Source organism: Oreochromis aureus, linkage group 16 (genome assembly GCF_013358895.1).
Source record: "Oreochromis aureus strain Israel breed Guangdong linkage group 16, ZZ_aureus, whole genome shotgun sequence".
NCBI lineage: Eukaryota > Metazoa > Chordata > Actinopteri > Cichliformes > Cichlidae > Oreochromis > Oreochromis aureus.
In genome coordinates, this window is record NC_052957.1 from 30388203 (window position 1) to 30411839 (window position 23637).

The 23637-nt window shown below is 41.4% G+C and overlaps 1 protein-coding gene across 1 annotated transcript in view; it reads right to left on the reverse strand.

The window, feature by feature from the left end:
* Positions 1-15928, reverse strand: part of pde1a (phosphodiesterase 1A, calmodulin-dependent) — a 43692-nt gene extending 27764 nt beyond the window's left edge. The window contains exons 1-2 of the mRNA XM_031748424.2: positions 15747-15928; positions 1472-1498 (exon numbers count right to left, since the gene is read on the reverse strand). Coding sequence (XP_031604284.1) covers positions 1472-1498; positions 15747-15862 — 143 coding nt within the window. The 5' untranslated portion in view covers positions 15863-15928. The remainder of the gene's footprint in view (positions 1-1471; positions 1499-15746) is intronic.
* Between the last annotated feature and the right edge of the window lie 7709 nt (positions 15929-23637).

A 23637-nucleotide genomic window follows, 5' to 3' on the forward strand; every position in this document is an offset into this window, starting at 1 on the left:
GGAATAGGCTCCAGCTTCCCAGCAACCCTGATAAGGATAAGCGGAATAAAATGGATGGATGGATGGATGGATGGATGGATGGATGGATGGAGCAAAGCAGCCGTAGGGTTGTTTTCCACGTGACATCTATTTAACTAGACAAATGGAAGACACCCCATGCTGGCAATTAGAAAGAATGACTTCAAGTTCTGGATCCAAGATGTCTATGTTTACAGTCTATAGTCACAAAGCTAAAAGCAATATCCCCTGAGAACACACACATTTACAGTCAGATTTGTTTCAAAATTACACAAAATACGTAAAGAAATAGGGAGTTTTTTTTAAAAGAGCTGAAACGTGTTTTAGTGTTGCACGTCAAACAAGGCCTACCTCTGGGAGTGTATCTGTTTTAGACAAAGACAAAGTTATTTTTTCTTCAGAAGAATTTGTCCTTTTTATCCCCTAACTTTTAAATTTCAGGGTAAAGCAAGTAACACCTTTTGTGTGTCGATGATGGTTTCCACAATTCTAAAATAACGTGCTAATTCATTTTCATATTTTTATGATGCATAATAAGCTCAGTGTGCTTTTATGGTGAAAAAAATCTTTGTGCACGTAATTATCAAAGACTTACTCAAAACAACTGCAGAAAGGATTTAATCATGATTATGAAATACTCAAAAAATATAGACTACTAGTCAAAAGTTTGGAAACATCTTCTCATTTAATATTTTTTCTTTATTTTTACTACTTCAACATACATGTAGATACATATTGAAGAAGACGAAGGAGAGTGATGGAGTGCTGCGCCAGATAGCCTGGCCTCCACAGTCACCTGACCTAAACCCAGTCAAGATAGTTTGGGATGAGATGGACCGCAGAGAGAAGGCAAAAGGGCCAACAAGTGCTCAGCATCTCTGAGAACTCCTTCAAGACTGTTGAACCCGTTTGAGGTGACGACCTCATGAAGCTCATGGAGAGAACACCAAGAGTGTGCAAAGCATCAATCAAAGCAAAGGGTGGCTATTTTGAAGAGTCTAAAATATAAAACTTGTTTTGAGTTAATTCACACTTTTTTGTTTACTACAAAATTCCAAATGTGCTCTTTCATAGTTTTAATGCCTTCAGTGAGAATCTCTAATCTAAATAGTCATGAAAATAAAGAAAAACCTATAAAATAGAAGATGTGTCCAACTTTTGACTGGTAGTGTAAGTTTCACAGACCAAAAGACCAAGGGAATGTTGTTAAGTATCTAACCAACAGATCAAAACCTAAATATTTCTTCTACACTTTATAAAACAGAAAAAAGTGACAAAATCGGCAGTTTAGAGAAGCTGATTTTTTCTCTATTTTGTATTTTTCATTTTTCATTCATGCTTGTCAGTTGTCACAATGATTTTCTGCCAAACAAATACACAAGAATACAACTAATTGTTTCAACTCCCCATAAAAGCAATTGTGCGTGTATGTGTGTGCCAGTGCGTGCCTTACCTTTGCGATGTACTTTTATATTTCTGCCTGTAAACAAACAAGAACAAACAAGAGTTAATCAAATCGGCCAATCACATGGTGAGTTTCAGGCTAAGTTAGAAGGCACACCTTGAAACAAACATGACAGACTAACAAAGATATTTCTTCTCTGAGTAAAGTCTTATCTTCATCAACAAAAACACATCTTCACTTGGAACTAATAAATAAATCATAGAGTATTCAGAAGCTTGAATAAATATCTATATCTGTATATAGAGATATATTTCATTTGTACTGGATTACTCATTAAATTGACAACATGATGTATTTTACAAGACTTTTTACAAGACCAGATTGCTCTTATAGTGGCCATCAGAAAAAGTGCCGGTTAAGGTACTTTGGCACATTGGCTTCACGTTTTAGACCTTGATGGCATGTCCATCATTTATATACAGTTTATGAGTGCACACCAAAGCTACCTGCACTAATGTTAGCGGGTTAGGTGGAAATGCTGCTTGGATTTACTGAAGTGAGTCAGGGGGCTGCATTACAGAGAGCAAACTCAAACACTGCATGCGAATAGCAAACTGTCATTTCCATTAACCTCGAGACAGATAAGAATGACATGCAACCACGGGAGCGTTACACTACAAAAATGGCAACTGCTGTTGCCTCAAAAGGCTTAGAAGATACGTAAAGCTAAACCATACATATATGATACATGGCCAACATACTCAAAAACTGTTTGTCCTCTATGTTATCAAGTTTTTAAAATGTCCCTCATTCCAATAAAATCTGAAAAGTCTGAAAGAGACCAGTTAGTAAATCATGTTTTCTACCCAGTTTGTGTGCAAGGGCGGCTCAGACAAGCACTCCAAAGCTCTGGAGCAGAGGTTTTCGTTCTGGGAATTGAGCCGTCCCAGCAGGGTGTCAAAGAGTTGAACATGGAGAGCGGAGGTGAAAGGAACCCATGAATGCTGGGTATTTTGTGGAGATTGGTGGCTGATTTGGTTGCTTTTCAACACTGTCAGAGGTTCCAGCAACAGCAGTGGCTCATGGAGGTAATTTAGGTACTTTAAACCCGTTAGTAGCAGATTGCAGCAATTTGCATCAAACATGGAGCTTCCTATGAGTCATAACACAGCCAAATATGAACACACAGATATGATACACCTCCTTTTAGATTCAGTGTACGGAGGATAGTAGCATATTCTGCAGGCATCATAAATGAACATGTTCTTGATAATCAGCCTGAGAATCCTCACATTTCTATGTTTCCTTTTATAATAGGCACATGCCAAAGAAGAACTGCAGATAGACTGCTAACAATGAAAGAAACTATAGCAGTTTAAGTGAATGACTGACTCTGTGTTACAATACAATTCGTGTTTATATCACCAAAAGCCCCCAAATTATTAGAACCCTACACAAAGAATAATCATGACTTAAAAGGGGTTCAGGGGTTTGCTGTCAGCTTTTTTTGTCCTACATCAACCAGGGATCACACATACCCTAGCCACTTTTTTTTTCTTTGAATATATTTCTAGTGTCACACTCCATTTCAGACTCAATTTTTCTCATTCATTTCTCTGAGCGTGATGGCTGACAATGATGTCACTGCCTCCAGCTCAACATTTGAATTCACTGAGGTTGATGATTCCTGTCTTATGCCAAAGGGGGGCGTGGATATTTTCCCAACAAAGTTGCATCAATAAAATGTTTGGAAGCTTCTAAATGTGCCAGCGCAGACAACCTTTCCCTTTCCCTCTAAAACACAGATGCCTCATAGTAAGGTCCAATCTAGGGAAACAGCACCTGTTAAATGATTTATTGTTAATTTTGTGAAACTGTAAAGCTGTTGCACATGATTACATTTTACCGCTGTTATGTGGTGAAGGATGCAAAGTAAAGCCAGTCCATGCAGACTGTTCTCTGATAAAGGCAGAGGCCAAATTAATGAACAGGGTGCCTAAATATAACTTTGTACTGACAAATGATTTGCTGGATGAAATATTAGTCTGCAGATTTTTGTAGCGATGAAAGGTTAAAGAACCTGACATTCCAATCGTGATATTGGGCATGCATGCAGGTTAAAGCTGTGTCACATGTAAAGAAACATATGATATGTTGTATGTGTGTTTGGGATGGATTTTCAAGTAAATGCTGACATCTGACAGATACACACATTTCTCGCAATAATGAAAAAGCTCTCTTACAACTAATGTGTCATGTATGGAAGCTCACCTTTGTTACATTATCATCACACAAGGTCAATGATGTATAGGGGACAAATTTTACTTTTTTTTTTTTTAACTATTTTTAAAAATTTAATCAAGTTTTTTTACTGCCTAAATTAAACCAAGTACTTATTGCTGACTAAAGCACACGGAGCAGGGAGTGAAAACAGAACACAAGCAGTATTTGACATGACTGGATGGAAACACATATTAAACAAATACTGACTTTTTAAAAAGCAGTTCATGGTTCCTTTTCTGTCTTTTTCACTTCTCTTTGCAGGAGCTATTTTGCTGTTTGTTTTTTGGCATCTTTTTTGCAACTCTTTTTCATTTTTCTGCTTATTTTGTGTCTTTTTGCAGTCATTTTTGTCTCATTTTTTATTATATATCTCTTTGTTGTTGGTTCCTATCTCTTTAAAGATTGTCTTTGATGTCTCGTGAGTCTGCAGATATTTTTTTCCAACATTTTAAGTCATATTACATATTTGTGTCTCCTTCAAAGAATTATTTTGTGTCTTTATGATGTTGTTTTTTGCCACTTTTTAGTCATTTCTTTAGCTTTGTAGTCATTTTATGTCTCCTAGAAGTTCTTTTGTGTTACTTTGCAGTAAATTCTTGTCCCTTTGTAGACATTTTATGTCTTTTTGAAGTGTTTTTATGTCACTTTTTAGTCATTTCCCACCATACATTGGATGTTGGATGGACATGCAGATCTGATCTATATTGGGTCCATTGGTCCATAACCAATTCCGTCCAAACTAGATCCACAATTTGGGCATCCAGCCATGACCCACTTTGGCCATCAATATGACAATCAATGTTTGAACTTTGGACTGAGTAATTTTTTTGTGGGTATCTATAACAGGTACAGGAAATTTACATGATTAATAAATCTAAGGGTGTCCATACACCCTTCATCTGCTGATCAGAAGGTTTGTGGTTCGATCCCTGGCTCCCCCAGTCTGCATGCCAAATATTCTTGGGCAAGATACTAACCCCAAGTTGCTCTCCATTGCATCCATCGGAGTGTGAATGTTAGTTAGGAAGCACTTAAAAGCATAGAAAAAAGTGCTTGTGTGACTGAGTGCGAATGGGTGAATGTGATATGTTCTATAAAGTGCTTTGAGTGCTCTAGGAGTGAAGAAAAGCGCTATATAACAATCAGTTGATTTACCATAAGTGCACATGGCACCAGGACACTGTAGGCCGCAGGTCGATGATCGATTTTGTAATTGTATCATCAGATCTGCAGCCATATGTTCTGGACACTTGGGTTAGGAGATGTGCTGAGCTGTCAACTGATCACCATGTGGTGGTGAGTTAAATCAGGTGGCGGGGGAGGATGCTGGACAAACCTGGCGAGCCTAAACGTATTATGAGGGTGCACTAGGAACGCCTGGCAGAAGCCCCGGTCTGCGAGATCTTCAATTCCAACCTTCAGCAGAGCTTTAACAGCATTCTGAGGGAGACGCATTGAGTCCGAATGGACCATGTTCAGCACCTCCACTGGTGAAGCTGCTGCACTGAGCTGCGGCCACAAAGTGGTTCGTGCTTGTCGTGGTGGTAACCAACCAGATGGTGGTAAGAACCAAATGTTGAATGCCAGTGGTGAAGGGAACCATCACGCTGAAGAAGGAGTCCTATTGGGCTTGGTCAGCCTGTGGGACTTCTGAGGCAGCCAATAGGTACAGACAGGTTAAGCAAAACGCATCCAGGGCAGTGGAAGCAAAAACTCTAGTGTGGGAGGAGTTCAGAGAGGCCATGGAAAAAGACTGTCAAAAGACTGTCAGGTGGCAGAGTCTCAGAAGGAGATGGTTCGATCCCAAGCTGCTCCAAACCAAATATCCTTGGGCAAGATACTAACCCACACTCAGGTCCAGGTGAAAAGAGAATGCTCTTAGCACTAACCTTAGAAGTGCTTGTGTGAATGATTGGGTGAATGAATTAGTTGTGTAGCGCTTGCGTCGACTGAGTAGACATTGTATCAGGCAGTGGAAGGAACCATTGCCTCAAAGAGGACCTCAGGCGACTTCAGGAGGAAAAATCTACCTACACTGTGTATAATGTGGGCGCACTGCTTCACTGAGGACATTGCAGCAGTGGAAGGGGATTCAAGGACCTCCTTAATCCCACTGACACGTCTTCTGTAGAGGAAGCAGAGTCTGGGGATTAGGGGGATGACTCATCTACAGTCGTCCCCCTCAAATACAGGAGGAACAATGCGGTTTTTTGTCCTGGTCGTGTAACACTGGACCGGCTCTTCACCCTCTTGAGGATACATGAGGGGGCATGGAAGTTTTCCCAACTAGTCTACATGTGTTTTAGGGACTTAGAGAAGGCATTCGACCATGTCCCTCGGGTATCCTGTGGGAGGTGCTTCGGGGGTATGGGGTGTCCGGACCGTTGCTACGGGCTATTCAATCCTTATACAACCACTGCAAAGACTTGGTCAACATAGCCGGCAATAAGTCGGGCTCGTTTCAAGGCTTCCACTGGTCTCAGACTCTCATCTCTGCTTTTTGCAGATGATGTGGTTCTGTTGGCTTCATCAGGTGACGACCTTCAGCCGGTTTGCAGCCTAGTGTGAAGTGGCGGGAATGAGAATCAGCACCTCCAAATCTAAGACCATGGTTCTCAGCGGGAAAATGTGTGAGTGCCCACTCCAGGTCAGGGACGACTTTTTGCCCCAAGTGGAGGAGTCTAAGTATCTTGGGTTCTTGTTCATGAGTGAGGGGAGAATGGAGCGGGAGATCGAGAAATGGATCGTCCTCATTGTACCGGTCTGTTGTGGTGAAGACAGAGCTGAGCTGTGGTGAAGCTCGGTCAGTCTACGTCCCCACCCTCACCTATGGGGAGTGAATGAAAGAACGAGACTGAGGATACAAGCGGTGGAAATCAGATTTGTCTGAAAGGTTCCTGGCCTCTCCCTTACAGATAGGGAGGGGAGTTTGCGCAGTGGGTTATATCTCTATGTAGTCATTTTATAACTCCTGAAGTAGTTTTGTGTTACTTTGTGGTTTTATGTCTTTTTTATCATTTTTTGTCATTTGCCTCATTTAATGGTTACTTTGGTTCACTTTGCAGTTGTTTTGTGTCTCTCTGCAGTCATTTATATTCTATTTGTAGTTTTATATTCCTCTTTTTTGTAGTTGGTTTAAGAGTCTTTGATGCTATTTTTTAACGACAGATGTTAAAAGCCACTTCAAAGCAAGGCTCTGGTCCTTTGGGCCTGGACCACTTGGGTTCCTGGGCCTGTGCCTAGCAAACCCTTCATGAATCCACCTGTGCTTGCAAGTAAAGAAAAGAAAATTAAAATTCAGTCACCAAAATGTATCCCTCGCAGGTTTCTAAAATTTACAGTTAAGGTTGGCATTATTTCACACAGATTTGTTTCAGACATCAACAATGTGAATATGCACAAAAATAAAATATGGCTAAATAATTTGCTATTTGGTGCTTTTTACACAACATCACTCTTTCCAAATGAGGCCAAAGAGGTGGTACTGGTGAAGTAGCAAGATTTTAATGTTAATTTACATGTTTTGTCACCTTTGATAAATATGCCCAAATCCCATTTGGAAAGTGTTATCACTTCATTACATGTTAATGAGGTCAGAAGAAAAGGGACAAATAGAGCTGATTTTGCTACTATTAATACCATGCAAAACAAAGTCAATGTCACCAAAATGCAAGCGTTAAATCATGCATCATCGAACCTAAAGACCTATTGGAATGTAAATTTGAACAGCAGATTACCCCACAAGTAGATGACGACGATCTAAACGCTCCATTTGGTCTGAAATTAGCCAGTCACAGCTCTGGAATCTGACCCCAGCAGCTAATCACAGCTCTGACACGTCTCAGCTTTGAAATGCGACTGTAGAGACCTGTTATTTCATGGTCGAATGGTAATTGTACGCCGGCCTGCGTGGGCGGATCAGAGCTGAATTACAAAGCTGTATAAGGCACGCTGATCAGTGCCAGGTCGCTGCATTGTTTTCTTAGTCAGAGAAAACTCTCCAGCACGCGGCAGCAGCAATAGTGACAGGTGAGGACAGAGAGTTTCTGGAGAATGACTCACACCCCTATCATGACTTTTCCAGGGTGACGCCTTCAGCGAAAGAATTTGCATTTTGCGTCTTTACCTTTTTTTTTTTTCTTTGTCCTTGTACCAATTGTTTTGTGATTTCACCTACACATTTTCTTCTCTGCATCATTAACACTGAGCTTATGGAATGTATTTTATTTTGTGCACTGTTCTGTTTGCAATGCATCACTGCAGGGTGTGTGTGTGTGTGCGTGCGTGCGTGCGTGCGTGCGTGTGTTTTTGATGGTTAACTCCATCAAACCCGCCTACGTCTAGACCAAGTGTCCTGGAGAAAAAGCTGAACCTCCATTAAATTGAAGCAGTGTACACACTACACAGTATCAGCCTTTTGTTGTTTAGTTTCTTAACCACCCCATCAGGGTGGATTCAGATTGGTCCTAAATTTAATTTTTGAAGCATGACAACAAGCCAGACATGCAAAAACAATTATAAAGATTAGTTTCTACTTAATCTGACCTGGACAGTTTGGTATTTCTTTTAATACATCCTCAGATGGCAGAACGTTTTTTCCATAGCTGAGCTTTTTCAGCTGATTCCTGCTCTTTAATGTGTCAGAAAAAAGTTATTTTTTGCTTTTGTTTTTACACTTCCTCTGTAATTCCACTCAGCTTCTCACCAAAGCCTACTTATAAACAAAAAACAATAAACAGCATAATAAAAAATTATGCATCTAAATGTGTAAAAAAAAAAAAAAAAACACAAAAGTAAATGAAAAGCTGTTCTATTCTCTTTCTGTCGTTTTCTAGTTTACTGCATCGAAATGTTCTGCTGTTACCACGGAAACTAAACTAGGGAAAATTTTCAAAAATAAACGAATAAATAAATATCTCCACACTTTTTTGTTTTCTTGTCAAACAGCTTTAAGCTCTGTGATTAATTTATATATGAACTTTATGTCTGCCAGGAGGAAATAATATTGTAATGAGCACAAAGACACAATCGCTCACACAAAGAAATAGGCAACAGCTGGTTTTGTGACCACTTGAATGGGTCTTAATCTTGTATTCATTCATGCTTGCTCTATTTAATTTGGAGAAAGTTTAGAATAATTTGTAAGTTTCAGAAACTTGCTTTAACAGGTGTCACAGGTTATAATAGAGAAGTCAATGTCACAAGGCCCTTCTAAATACAGAGTCCCCAAACTTAGGGAGGGTTGTGCCTGGAAAGGTCAACAGTGGCAGGCAGAATGTCTATAAATGGAACAGCAGCTCTGCTCTGCTCTGATGATAGCAATACAAATGTACCTGGCAGTAACATGATGAAGTAACCTTAATACTTTTTTTTTTTAATCAAACAAAAATTTGCAGTCTGTGAAAAAGAAATGTAACAACAAGGCTTCTCTTTATTTTATTTTTTCTTTTCATTTTTGGTAACTGCACATATGAAGAGACCCAAAGTCTGGGGGAGCCTTGGCTCAGTCAGAACGACCATATTCGAAAGAAGATTTCTTTCTTTTCGTTTGTTTATATTCGGTTGCATGGCTCTTCTCTGAGAACCTCACCACCCTTCCTATAGTCTATGGATTGCAGGTAAACTTGGCTTTGTGGTGTGTCTGAACCAACTCAAACTTGATTCAATTCAAATCTATTTTTATATATGCGACATGCTTTATATTGTAAGGTAAAGAGAAAACCCCAACAATCAGATGACCCCCTATGAGCAAGCACTTGGTGACACTGGGAAGGAAAAACTCCCGTTTAGCAGGAAGAAAACCTCCAGGAGAATCAGACTTAGTGAGGGGCAGCCATCTGCCATGACCAGTTAGGGCTGAGGGTAGGGAGACAGGAGGTTCAGAGATACTGTTATTCAGGGAGGAATGTGACGTGAATGTCCATATAGTTTTTCACAACCTCTCAGCCCATAGTTGTTGAGATATCCAACATTTCCATTTGTGGTGCACCACTCAACAGACTGAAACATGTAATAATGATTATGCTAGCTCTATATCCACTCATCTGCCTTCATCCCTTGGGGTTTGGCGCTGCTAGTCTATTCTTCACATTACTTCCACTTTCCTGTGGTGTCAAACTTAATTTTGATGTCATCACTTTCGCCCAATCATTTTCTTGCTTGTCTTCTGCAAGCCGATCATACTCTGTTCTGTGTGCTCTGAATCTCGCTGCTTTTCTGTCATCCTGCCTTTCAGATTCTCATTCGTGCAACCGGCCTCCTCCAAATCTCCACCTCATCCTCGCCAGAATAGACATCGTCCAAGTCTCCACCTGCTTCACCTCTCTGCCGTCCTTCCTACCATCGCTGGACTCTGTTCTACTACGAAGATCGGAGTCTAATTGCCAAACAATTATTAATCAAGCTCCATATTTCAATAAATCATTGAGAACTGTTCATTCGACTGGTCTCTTCTTAGTCACTGCTACTTTGCAACCAAGAGTGTTACTTTATTTACAACTATGCCTCACAGGTTGTTAGGTCAGAGGTGCCAACAATTCTTGAGTGTGATTAGCATTCAGGTGCAGCAGGGGATCTATTTACTGGGTGCACAGGCACTGAGGGGGGACACACAGGCACGCAGAGCTTCTGCTTACGCACAAGCAACATTACTGTCAAACTACAGATGCCTGTTGCCATTACTCACTACCCAAAATAAAACCAGCTTTGTTGTTTTATCTAAGACCTTTTCTCACTGAGCAGAAGAATCCTCCGGAAAACTAAACAAACCTCGGAGTGTGTTCACTCCCCGTGACGGAGTTCCCCTAACCTCGGAGTTCAGTCTTGTCAGGTTAGTAGACAAGCTGAATTCTGCATCTTTATTTTTACACCTCTAGTGTTTCTCATTCTCTCACTGTTGACAGAGAACACATTCACTTGCCAATGTTTATTAGAGGATTTGGCAAAAACGAAACACTTGTCTTGGCGTCAGCTTCTTCAACCAACACACCAACTTCTGCTGATAAATTTCTGTTTCTTTTTTTTTCTGTTATATTTTCCTCTGTTGCCAGCCGGTTACCAACACAAGATGCTGTATAGCAAGCAGGGTCTGTTAAACAGAGCAAGAGTATCCAAGGGGCATAAATTAAATGTGTGTGTTTAATGGTAATGATGCCATGCACATTTCATTTAACTGCTGATAAGAGATACTGTCAGTAAACCAAATACTGGTGGTGACCTGGTCTTCCATAAGATAGTAAATTAGAAGACGTATCACAGACATACACAATACATTGTGAATCTTGTTATTAAATGTTTTTGTGAACAGAAACTGATAAAATAAAGGAGAGTTTAACTTTAGCTGTCAAGAAAATACATTGGCAAATGTACTCTTAACAGCATTAAATCTATTAATTTTATTTCTGGACATAATTTTCCCATTTGAAACAAACACTGCCCAACAGATGAAAAGTCAGCCGTTCCAAAATATGCCAATATGGCTTCACTAATGCTACCTTAGCATTACAGAATGCTAAGTTAGCGTTCTGTAACTATCACCATATGTGAGAAGCTGGAAAAACAGACCAGCCAAATGCATCAGTCTGTATTTGCCCATTGGCTATAATGGGCTGTTAAATTTTGAATGAAGCAGCTACCATGGTTATTATGCAATGTCCTCTTTGCTGTGTTTGAATGATATCATATTACAATGTATTTCCTTGATACATATTTTCCTTTTTTGTTGTTAAATATTTTTTGTCTAATCTAATCTGCCAACAGAATGGAAAAGTCAGAAAAAACAGACCTAAGTGTAAAATTTTCTGGTTTTTTACATTGTGTTCACTACAATTTCAAAATTGTTAGATTACTAATTATTAAACTGAAGATGTCAAACATTGTCTGTTAACGTCAGGTTTTGTGATTTTGTAATGATTCAAATGTCATCTGTGCAATATTTCACCACTGTGTAAAATGTGTATGTATTCTGTTTCTGTCTTTACATAATCTCTTGATAATAATCTCTATTGTTACTGTTTTATGTATTTATTCTGTTGAATAGATGTAGGAAGTTCCTTGGCACCAGGTTATCTTATCTTATCTTTTAAATGCTCACTTGTAGCATGTTCGTAAATGATTCAACTTTTGATCAAAGCACCACTGCTCAGTCACAATCCACACTGTTATTGCCAGAGGCTAACGACAGAAGAGTCACCAGCATTGCTCAGGGGGGCAGGACGTTGCTGATGGAACAGACGGTCCATCTCACTGGTAGATGTGCTATTTATTTGCTTAAATTATTTAATAAACTACATACATAGGTATTTGCAGGCAGTGAAGTTAACATAACTAATGCAGGAAATATTGGAAGTCTGGTTGTTCTTGATGGCATCATTGCTTGGATGTTTTTGTGGATACTTGGATCATAAGTTAGCTAGCTTTTCCTAACAAATCCCTATTTTAATTTCCAAACCTCTTTGACAAATATCAGAAAGCCTCTGAAAAAAACCAAACTGGCATTTTCAGTTTTAGTAATTCTTAGAAAGAATGACCATGGCTGTGCCTCAGGAAGTATAGGTGGTCATCTACTAATCAGTTCAATCCCTGGCTGCTCCAGTCTGCAAGTCAAAGTGCCCTTGGGCGAGATACTGAACCCTGAGTTGCGTCTGATGGGTTCACTGGGGTTGAATGTGTGTGAATGTTAGATACAAAGCACTTAGACATAGAAATAAGTGATTGTGTGTGTGACTGGGTGAGAGAGACATGCTGTATAAAGTGCTTTGAGTGCTCAGGTACTATATAAGAAAATGTCCATTTACCATTTAGACTAAAGGAAGATCTGAAACTGAGAGGAAAAGATTTAGAATTTTAACTAGCTTAAGGTGGAAAAAGTGACCTGGTTGAAAGAGATCTGACTGCCTGTCATGGGCATGTCATGCTACCAAGACAAAGGGACAAACCACTTCAATCAGACATACAGACTTGTCACAACAGGGAAATGTAAAGGTATGCTTTAATACAATGGGTCCATCAATGCTTTTCCTACTGTGACAAGTCAGCATGTCTGCAGGGAAACAGATTTGTTGACTAAAACATCAGTGTATGCTTTAGAGTACCACACTGACCTTATACATGGCCAGTTTAAACAAGAAAAAACAGGTTATTATCAGCACAGCAGAATCAGAGCTATCATTTCCTCATTCCTCCTTATTTCCTTTTTATTCCTCCTTGGGGACCTACGTTATTGCAATGAAACCTCACAGAGGATTAAAAAAGCTTAATTCTTACAAGCACAACGTACCTGGATTTTTTTCACTTGTAGCCATGCCATGCCATTCTGGAGATACAGCAGCTTTTAAAACATATGCATTAGTACTCTTTTTACTCTATACTATTCCTTTAAATGTGTAGTTTTTAGGTTTAACTGGACAAAACCAGAAAAAGAGCTATAACTAAACTGAACACAGCACTGTCCAGATATTTTGTATGTGACAAATGTTTCTGGTGAAAAAATAAAGAAGTCTTTAGACACATTTATGTGCTGCTTTAAAGACATCAGGCAAACAAATACAAAAGACTGGGAAAGTTATGTAAAAAAAATAAACAAATAAACACCCAAACTAATTTTTGACGGAGCATGTCACAACTAAACTGCAAAGAATTTGAGGATTTCTTTTGTAATCTGCAGTCAATAAATCATTAAGTCTCTGAAGCTTGAGGAGTTTCTGTGTGGGAGTTACAAAGTTGGAAAGTAATGCTGAATGGATGTGAATACTTATGATTTTTTGGCCGTCCGTCCAACTAAAGATAAAATTTCGGATGAATTAAGCAGAAAATTGTGTCCTTCTGTGTTTTGGGGAATCGTGGGAGCAGCATACTTCAGGCTGAAGAGGAGCAGGATTATCCAGCTTGTTACCAGAGTATGCATCAGAGCCTGATTTGACGGTACGGTTATGCATCAGTGGTAATCGTCACAGATATTTGGATGTCTGTGAAGGCACCGTGAATGCTGATCAAGACATGTTCAAGGTAAAAAGAAAGTAAACAAGTATCCAGAAAACAATAAAAAATAATCTGGTCTTCAGCAGATCTTAAAATTAGGCAACTAAAACCCCAGATGAGCTACAAAACATGACACTGGTTTGCTGGTCTGGAGCATCAGGGCAGAACACAGCATATCGTACCAATGTTCAAGCAAGGTGGTGGTCGTGATGCAGCTACAGGACCTGAGCACCTTACAGTTACTGAGTCAGTTACTGTATGAACTCCTCTGTTTACCAAAGTATTCTAGAGTCAAATGTGAGGCCATAGGTCCAAAGCTAAAACTTGGCCTACACTGGATCATGCTGCAGGACAATCATCCCATGCACAGCAGAAAATCCACAATAAAATGACTGAAAACGAAAAGAATCAAGGTGTTGCAAAGGCCCGGTCAAAGTCCCGAGCTCAGCCTGATTGAAATGCTGCAGCTGAAGCGTTAAGCTTTGATTATACTGTCCACATCCGTGAACCTGCAAGGGTCCACTCAGGTCAGAGTGACGGAAATTCCATCATCAGATAATCAGTTTGAAGGTCTGTGCTGATGTCTGAATGCCTGCCAGTGTTTTTGAGACCGTGTGTACCCATCCACATAGACTTTACAATACAGTGCGACAACTGCACATGGGCCTGTGGAGGCAGACTTCAAAAAAGTATAACAGCAGTGGCTACTCAGCCACTGCCTGCAGAAGGGTAATCAAAACTGTGCCTCGAAACTTCAGTGAACTGAAAGAGTATGGTAAAGAAGAGTGATTCCAAAAGCTACTGAATTTTGACTTTTGTTAAAACAGCAGCGACACTGTGTGACATTGTGTGCTGCTGTTCATTTGAGCTTGAATTTAACTCATTTTAAAATTTATCTTATGCCGTAATACATAAAAACAGACTGACAGATAACTGCCAACTCTCATGTTCATACCAGGGGCACAATTTACAGTCACCAATTAGCCTAACATGCTTGTCTTTGGACTCTAGGAGGAAAAGTCACACAGGGAGAACATACAAACTCATCACAGCTCAACAGGAGGGTCAAACCAGCAACTTCCTGTTGTGAGTTGTAGTTCCAAAGATGTGGTTAAACACAATTTATAGTTGTTAAGTATGTAACCTGATGGAAAAATTACATGTTTTTTATATATTACAATACTAAAACTGTTAATTGTGTGTCATATGGACGATTTAAACATCTAAAACCAAAATGTACATATGTCAATTTGCTGACTTTAAACTGCAGTCGCTTAAAATCTTTACTTGGACTAACAGGATTCATCACATTATGCCCATAGGGCATTCACTGCTTTGAAATGCTCAGTTTGGGAGCATTTCAAAGCCCGTAGTCAGATTTGTCAAAGAAAGGATGCGCGAGTGATGAGGTTGTAGTTCACATGTAAACAGACTGAAGCATAAACAGGACATTCAAACATTTTGTGTTTGCGTGCCTGCCTTCATCTCTGTCTCTGTTTTCGTCCGTCTCCCTGCTGATGTGTTTTTCTTTGCTGAGAGTTTGCTGCATCGCAACGCTCAGTTGTTACCATGGCAACAATGGAGAACCAAAAAGAAAAAAAAGGCACGCTGGGCTCTTTTTTGTTGTTGTTGTTGCTTTTGGTTTGGTTTTTTTGTGTGTGTGTGTGATCGCCTCAAATTCAAACAGATGTGCAAGGCTGTTCCGCTGCAGCGTAGGAGTCAGCTGCTAAGAAAATATCTGATAGACAGACAGACGAGAAGCTGTGACTTCATCAAACACACACACATACAGACACACACGCTTTCTCTCCCGTGTTAAGTGATGTTGCACGCCCACCGTTCCCCGCTCATTTTCTGTCATTCGTCTTCCCCTCCATCGTCGGTCCGTGCCAGAATCACCAAGGCAACCAGTCGACCGCACTGATGCCGTCCCTGAGGCTGTCAGTCTAACAGCAGCTCACGGATCCTCACAGCGTGATCACCAATTATCGATAGTGCTATTGCATCGACACACTGACATTACATCATCAGCCAGCTGACTGCGTGATCTGTGTTTACTCACATTCCTCTGAGCCGGATCAGGACCTGGTTGTTGTGATTCTGCTCCAGAGCGTCCCCAAAGTCCTGCGCCTCCTCAGACTGCTGTTGCTCCTTCTGCTCTTCCTCAGTCCGTGACATCTCCTCACACTGCACCTCCTCCTGCTCCTCCTCCTCCTCCTCCTGCTCTCGAGGTTGCTGCTGTTGCTGCAGCTCCTCACTCTGCTTTACCTCCTCCTCCTCTTGTTGTAACAACTCACTTTGCTGCACCTCCTTTTCTTGTTGCATCTCCTCAGTCTCTTCCTCCTCCTCCTCCTCCTCCTTTTCAAAGTCCTGTAGCTCAATTTCCTGGACCTCTTCGATCTCTACCTCCTCCTCCTCCTTCTCCCGCTCCTCTGCCTGTACCTGCTCCTCTTCCTGCTCCTGTTCCCCTTCTGGGTTTAGCATCTGCTCAAACAGCCAGTCCTCCTGCTGCTTCAGAACCTCCTCCACCTTCTCTTGCATCATCCACTCATGCGCCGCAACCTCCTCTTGTTCTAGCTCTCCCTCCTGCCCATACACCTCCTCAGTATCTCCATCCTGTTGCTGCACTTTCTCTTCCTCCAGGTCTTCCTCCAGCGGATGGACCTCCTGTGGCTCCTTCTCTACCTCTCCCTCCTGGTCCTTCATTTCTTCTTCCATATCAAGTTCTCCCTCCTGTTGCTGCAACTCCTGCTCCTCAGCCTCCAGCAACTTCTCAGGCAGCTGCGCCTCCTCCGCGTCCTCATTCATCTCGGTTTGTGGCAAAGCTCACCGAGCAGAGTTCAGTCTCTGTGAAGTGTCCGGACGTCTCTCAGTCCGACAGAGTCGTGAAAACATCAACACTGATCGCAGCCTTCAGTTCAGCAAAACTTCATCCAACTTTCTGTGATGTCACCTGACGAGCCCGGCCAGTCCAAAACGCTGATTTCAGACTGATTGGTAAGGGAAGTGGAGGGGTTAAAGGTCACGAAAATTCGGGAGGAGACAAAACAGGGAGAGCAAAAACAACAAAACACGTCTCACAGAGCTCTCGGAGCGCAGTGTCAGCTCTGTGCACCGACACTGCAGTGACAAAATGATCCCACTGAATGTCCCAGAGCATCGCCGTAGCAACGCAAGGAGGAAGCCGACCAGCAATAAAGATGGGATAGAGTGAGTGAGAGAGAGAGAGAGAGAGAGAGAGAGGAGTGGTGGAGGAGGACAAAAGAGAAGCAGAGAACATTGCAGTGCGTTTCCGTGGTAACCCAACAACGGTTGCCAAGAGTGATGGAATCCTGCAGCCGACAGACTGCCCTCCTCCTCCTCTTTCTCCTCCACCTCACCCCCTCCCAAATTCAAATGCACATAACTTTACGCTCCATTCAGACCCAAACAGCAAAGAGGCAGATTAATCTGCCCTCTCCTCACTCACCCGCAGTGCCTGCCAGAAAGACTGTACAGTGAGGTGTGTGTGTGTGTGTGTGTGTGTGTGTGTGTGTGTGTGTGTGTGTGTGTCGGTTGTTTTTAAACAATGATGATGTAATGTTCCTGAAAATGAGAGTCACAAATCCGCTCCAGTCAAGTGGTACAATCACACAGAGAAAGTAAAGTGCTAATGGCTCCCTCTAGAGGCTGCTATGATTATTACAGCCATAATTTCCTCATGGAGCTGGGATTTTAAAGCTCTGTAAACTTTAAAAACAGCAATTTGTCCTCTGTCTTTAGCCACACAAATGTGAGGACATGTTTCTGACTGCCCCCTAAGTTTAAAGGTTCCCAAATGGTTTCCTGGAGGAAAGATACAAAATCCCACGGCCAGATGTGCCATGGGATTTTGTAAAAAGTGTATAGCATTAGTGCAATTGGATAAAATGTTTTGAATTCATTTTTAATTTGTTATCCACATCAATTTTCCTAAAATAAAATGTTCCAGTGGCAATATGGTGGGAATTATGTGATCATGATAGATCAAAGTCTCTGGTCATGGTCAAATAGTCGGCAAAATAGCCTCATATAATGTGACCTACCTAACCATACAATCAAGCAGAGGTCTATCCACACTGTATGTTAAATCAAGTTGGAAATTTCACCAACTCTTATGGCTGCTTCTCAGGCACTTTGTCTCTTAAGCAAAACTGTCATTTCAGGCAGCAACCCTGACTGACAGTGAAGTGGTTTGTTAGAGCAAACATAGACTGCTTTCTCTTATGTAGCTGATCACCAGTCCACATGACCCTGAAATATGATATCTGTTGGGAGAACTTGGTCCTAACGTGCCAAGCAAGTTAAAGAGCTACTTAGAAAGCAAACATTGATTACCTCAAAAGAGCACTAGTCTCAACCACAGGCACCAAAACTGCTTGGTGGATTGTGTAATAGTGTGCAGCAGGGGTGGCAAAAGTACAGAAATTCTGTACTTAAGTAGAAGTACAGTGTTAAAAAGTAAAGAAAGTAAAAAGTAGCTCCTTGAAGGATGTTTCTACCACATTGTGTTATATTAATGTAATAACCAAATAATATTAGTAGATAGGAATACAAACTTTATATTAGACTAATTTTCTAATTGTACTGAGCTTGAACTTGTTAAATAGAACATGAGCAAAGAAAAAGAAGGAAAATAAAAATAGCTTTATTTTCTGTTGCCTACGCTGTAGATGTTGACTTTGCATCGAAACAGGAAAATGACGGTGGGGGTGGGGGAACCCTAAAATCAGTTGTAATGGCTCAGTATGGTGAAAAGAATCACAGCTCATGATCATTTCTACTCAGCAATCCACTAGATTTTCTTAATGTACAGACTGTGATCAGCTGACCTGCTGCTACTGCTGGTCTGAGGTTTATTGCTCTTTGTGGATTTACACAACTGAATTCAAAGAGATTTAAGCAGATGTGTTATAAGTTGTTCATCCTCTACACTAACAGAATATTCTTTATATTAACATTATACTAGACTGAATAAAGTTGGTAAAAAGGTGGAATTCAGTGAATGAATCTAAGCAACATGATGTAACCTAACTCTGACCATAAAACCATAGCCACTATGCACCAGCCACACACTTACTTTAAATCCATCACACAGCAAATTACCTGTTTATCATGCACTAACCTGCAGAATATTACTACATTCAAATAAGACAGTCAGTCTTCCTCAGTTTGATTTACACAATATGAAAAAACATAATGTCACATGTACAGACCCAATATCTAATTGAAAAACATGACTTACATGTAAGCTTTAAATTTCCAATTTATCAAGTGTAGCAGAGCAGTCCTTACCTTTAAATCTAACCTCTCTTCTTCCTCTCCTGTCTTTCTTATCTTTCTCCATCTCTGACTGAAGTTAGCTCACTTTCTTTTCTCTCCCTGTGAAATGCATCTGCTGGACTTTTACCTAGCAACACACTGTATGACAACTGCACACAAACAGTTTGTGTGTTTGCTGATGGTTGTTGAGCTGATAGAAATGTTGAATTTAAAATTACCTGCCACAACATGTTATTCCCTTTATGTTTGCTTCTCTTCTGTAGCGCTAGCTAGATGCTAAAGTCCCGTGACCTTCAGTCCTTCAGGTGTGTCAAAAAATAAACAACAAAAAAACAAAAAAAACAACAGCCCACTCTGATTATGGCAAACGGTGGGTGCATTATCCGAGGATAACTGCTAACTTAGTGCAAAGTTACATGTTCATAACAAAAATCAATGCAACAAAGGTAGAGCATAGTTCCAGTTATACTTCCACAGAAAGCCTTATTATTTCCATCCATCCATCTTCATCCGCTTTATCCGAGGCCGGGTCGCGGGGCAGCAGCCTAAGCAGAGAAGCCCAGACCTCCTCTCTCCCAGCCACCTCCTCCAGCTTATCCGGGGAATACCATGCGTTCCCAGGCCAGCCGAGAGATATAATCTCTCCAGCATGTCCTGGGTCTGCCCTGGGCCTCCTCCCGGTGGGACATGCCCGAACACCTCACCCAGGAGGCGCCCAGGAGGCATCCTTGTCAGATGCCCGAACCACCTCAACTGGCTCCTTTCGATGTGGAGGAGCAGCGGCTCTACTCTGAGCCCCTCCCGGATGGCCGAACTTCTCACCCTATCTCTAAGGGAGAGGCCAGCCACCCTTCGGAGGAAGCTCATTTCTGCCGCTTGTATCCGCGATCTCGTTCTTTTTCGGTCACTACCCACAGCTCGTGGCCATAGGTGAGGTAGGGACGTGAGATCGACCGATAAATTGAGAGCTTCGCTTACACACTCAGCTCCCCTTTTCACCACGACGGACCGGTGCAGCGTCCGCATCACTGCAGCCGCAGCACCAATCCGTCTGTCGATCTCCGGCTCCCTTCTCCCATCACTCGCGAACAAGACCCCGAGATACTTGAACTCCTCCACTTGGGGCAGGAACTCATCCCCGACCCGGAGTGGGCACTCCACCCTTTTCCGGCTGAGAACCATGGCCTCAGATTTGGAGGTGCTGATCCTCATTCCCGCTGCTTCACACTCGGCTGCGAACCGTTCCAGTGCGAGCTGGAGGCCTTCACCTGATGAAGCCAACAGAACCACATCATCCGCAAAAAAAGCAGAGATGAGATTCTGAGGCCACCAAGCTTAAAGCCCTCCGCCACTTGGCTGCGCCTAGAAATCCTGTCCATAAAATTATGAACAGAACCGGTGACAAGGGCAGCCTCTGGCGGAGCCCATCACCCACAGGAACGAGTCCGACTTATTGCCGGCAATGCGAACCAAACTCTTGCAACGGTTGTATAGGGATCGAATGGCCCGTAGCAATGGGCCAGACACCCCATACTCGCAACACCTCCCACAGGACACCCCGAGGGACACGGTCGAATGCCTTCTCCAAGTCCACAAAACACATGTAGACTGGTTGGGCAAACTCCCATGCACCCTCAAGTATCCTTGAGAGGATAAAGAGCTGGTCCAGTGTTCCGCGACCAGGACGAAAACCGCATTGTTCCTCCTCTATCCGAGGTTCGACTAGCGGACGAACTCTCCTTTCCAGCACCCTGGCATAGACTTTCCCCGGGAGGCTGAGGAGTGTGATCCCCCTGTAGTTGGAACACACCCTCCGGGCTCCCTTCTTAAAGATGGGGACCACCACCCCGGTCTGCCAGTCCAGGGGTACTGCCCCTGATCTCCACGCAACATTGTAGAGGCGTGTCAACCAGGACAGCCCTACAACGTCCAGAGCCTTCAGGAACTCGGGGCGGACCTCATCAACACCAGGGGCTCTGCCACCAAGGAGTTGTTTAAAAAAAAAAAAAAAGCCTTATTATTTGTCAAATAAATCATCATCATAAGGCTGCCAACACCATGGTTAGCACATATACTATGGTGCCAAAAGTATTCACTCATCTGCTTTCACATACATATGAATTTAAGTGAGTTCCCATTCTTAATCCATAGGATTTAGTATGATGTCACCCCCACCCTTTGCACCCTTTCCATATGATTTAGGAGCATGTTTATGGGATTTTTTTTTTTTTTTTTACTATTCTTCCAGATGTTGGACGAGAAGTCTCCTATCTAATTTATCCCAGAGGTTTTCTTTCAGGTTGAGGTCAGGACGCTGTGCAGGTTAGTCTTCCACACCACTTCTTCCACACTAAATTCATTCTATGTCTTTATGGCATTGAATTTAAAGAATTATAAAGATATTCATTACATCTATTAAATTGGGTCCTTTAACATGGGAGTTTGTGGGGAATTGGCTCTCTTGGTGACAGTCTCAAGTGGAACTGTAGTGGAGCTATAGAACTGTAATTCTATAGCTTTGGTTGTAGAGCCAGAATTTGTCACTATGTTTATTAAGCAGGATTTTTTCTCCCCCAGATGTTTGCTATGTCTGCAACAGGTTCATTTTTCATCCCTGCATGCATCTTACTCAGCAGCAACAACATCCTTACCAGGTGTTGTGGGTTTTCAAAATGCAGAGGTTGGTGGGTCCATAGACAGGGTTTTCAACACTGCACCCATTCCTCATTTGATTCTGCAGCTGATTCACAGCGGAGTCACCTGATGAGGTGGAGAAAGGAAAAGTTTGATTTAAAAGTCATTGTTGATATTGAAAATACTGAGTTTGACAGATTTTTTATACTTTAAAACTGTGTTAAACAAAGAGTTTCTGAGTGGAATCCTGTTGTTTTGGAGTCTGTCTATGCTTTTAAGGTGAAGGGTAGGATTATAATAACTGTGTCCATGTTCCCCAAATGAGCTGCTCTTGTGGTTGTAAACAAGCCCTCAGGGCAACAGTTTCCCTCTGATTGGCCAGCTGGCTAATTGACTGTTAATGGTTTCTTCACTATAAGCACCAATGCTAAAGAGACAATTAAAGATGACCATGTGGGCGACTGGAGGAGTGTGTGTGTGTGTGTGTGTGTGTGTGTGTGTGTGTGTGTGTGTGTGTGTGTGTGTGTGTGTGTGTGTGTGTGTGTGTGTGTGTGTGTGTGTGTGTTTCAGTAAGTAATATATTCAGCTTTTTGTTTGTCAAAAGGCTTTTTAGGCAACAAGTAGCTCATGAACGAAGCTGAGCAACATATTAATTAACTATCTGTCAGACAGACACTTTGACAAATCCACAGTTTTTAAACCATCTGAATTTTATTAAGTGGACCTTAATGGTCACTTTCAGATTTTAAAAATAAATTCTGTTTATCAAAACTTTATCTTTTTTATATAAACTATTTTAAGAAATATAAAGTTGGAGCAAAGATGTGGAGTCACTAAAGGTTACACAAGATCTTACAGTCACGTCAATATGTATTTGGACAATAAAATTGTTTTTATAGCTTTGCCTCTGCACATCACCACAAGGGATTTCAAATCAAGCAACCAAGATGTGACTGAAGCACAGACTTTCAGTTTGAATTCAGCAGCTTTTATAAAAGTATTTTTATAACTGTTAGAATTACAGACATTTTTATACAGAGTCCATTTTCAGAGGTTCAAAACCATTTAGACAACTAACTGATGTGCAGTTTAATTGCCAGATGAAGCCTTTTTTCAGTTATTCCATGTCAAACTAAGAAGATGAAAGCTGTTGATTCCAAATATAGAACTCTTATGTGGTATGCATTCACTGGAACTCTTATTGTGAGTTTCAAAGAGATGTCCCTGTGAGTGGAAAAGATTGTTTAATAAATGTAAATTACCACTGATTACACTCAAGAACAAGAAAGCCAGATTAGACCATATATATGTTTATAATAGGTGGATGGAATGGTTCCTATATAGTGCTTTCTACTCTACTCGAGCACACAAGAACATGTCATTCACACATTTGTACAAGTGCTTTCTATCTGGCATTCCCACTCACTCATGAACGCATCAGGATCAACTCAGTGTTCAGTACCTTGCTCAAGGATACTTTAGCATGCAGAATGAAGCTGTCAGGAATCAAACCACAAACCTTTAACCTCTGCTCTACCTCCTGAGCCACCACCATATGAAGTGTGGAGAAGGAAAAAAAATAATCTGAAATATAACACATCATCTGTAAAACATGAGGCAGGCAATGTTATGATGTGGACATGTATGTGGCTGCCAGTAGATTTTGATAACTTGCTGTTTGCTGATGATGTGATGGCTGTACTTTCTGCTGAGATTCACCCAAATGCTGTAAACTGATCAGAAGCCACTTCACAGTAAAAATAGATAATCAGCCATAGCAAACTGCAAAATCACCCAAGACTCAACCCAGTTGAACAGCTTTTCTTCAACACAAAACTAAATGCAGGGACCCACAAACAAGCAACAACTGAAGACAGCTGCAGTAAAGGCCTAGCAGAGTATCTCACAGGAGGAAACACAGCATTTGTTTAGTTTGTCCAGGTAATGTTGAGCCTCTGAAAATAGGTGATTATGTACAAAAATGGCAACAATTAATGAAATGAAATGTTAACACAATA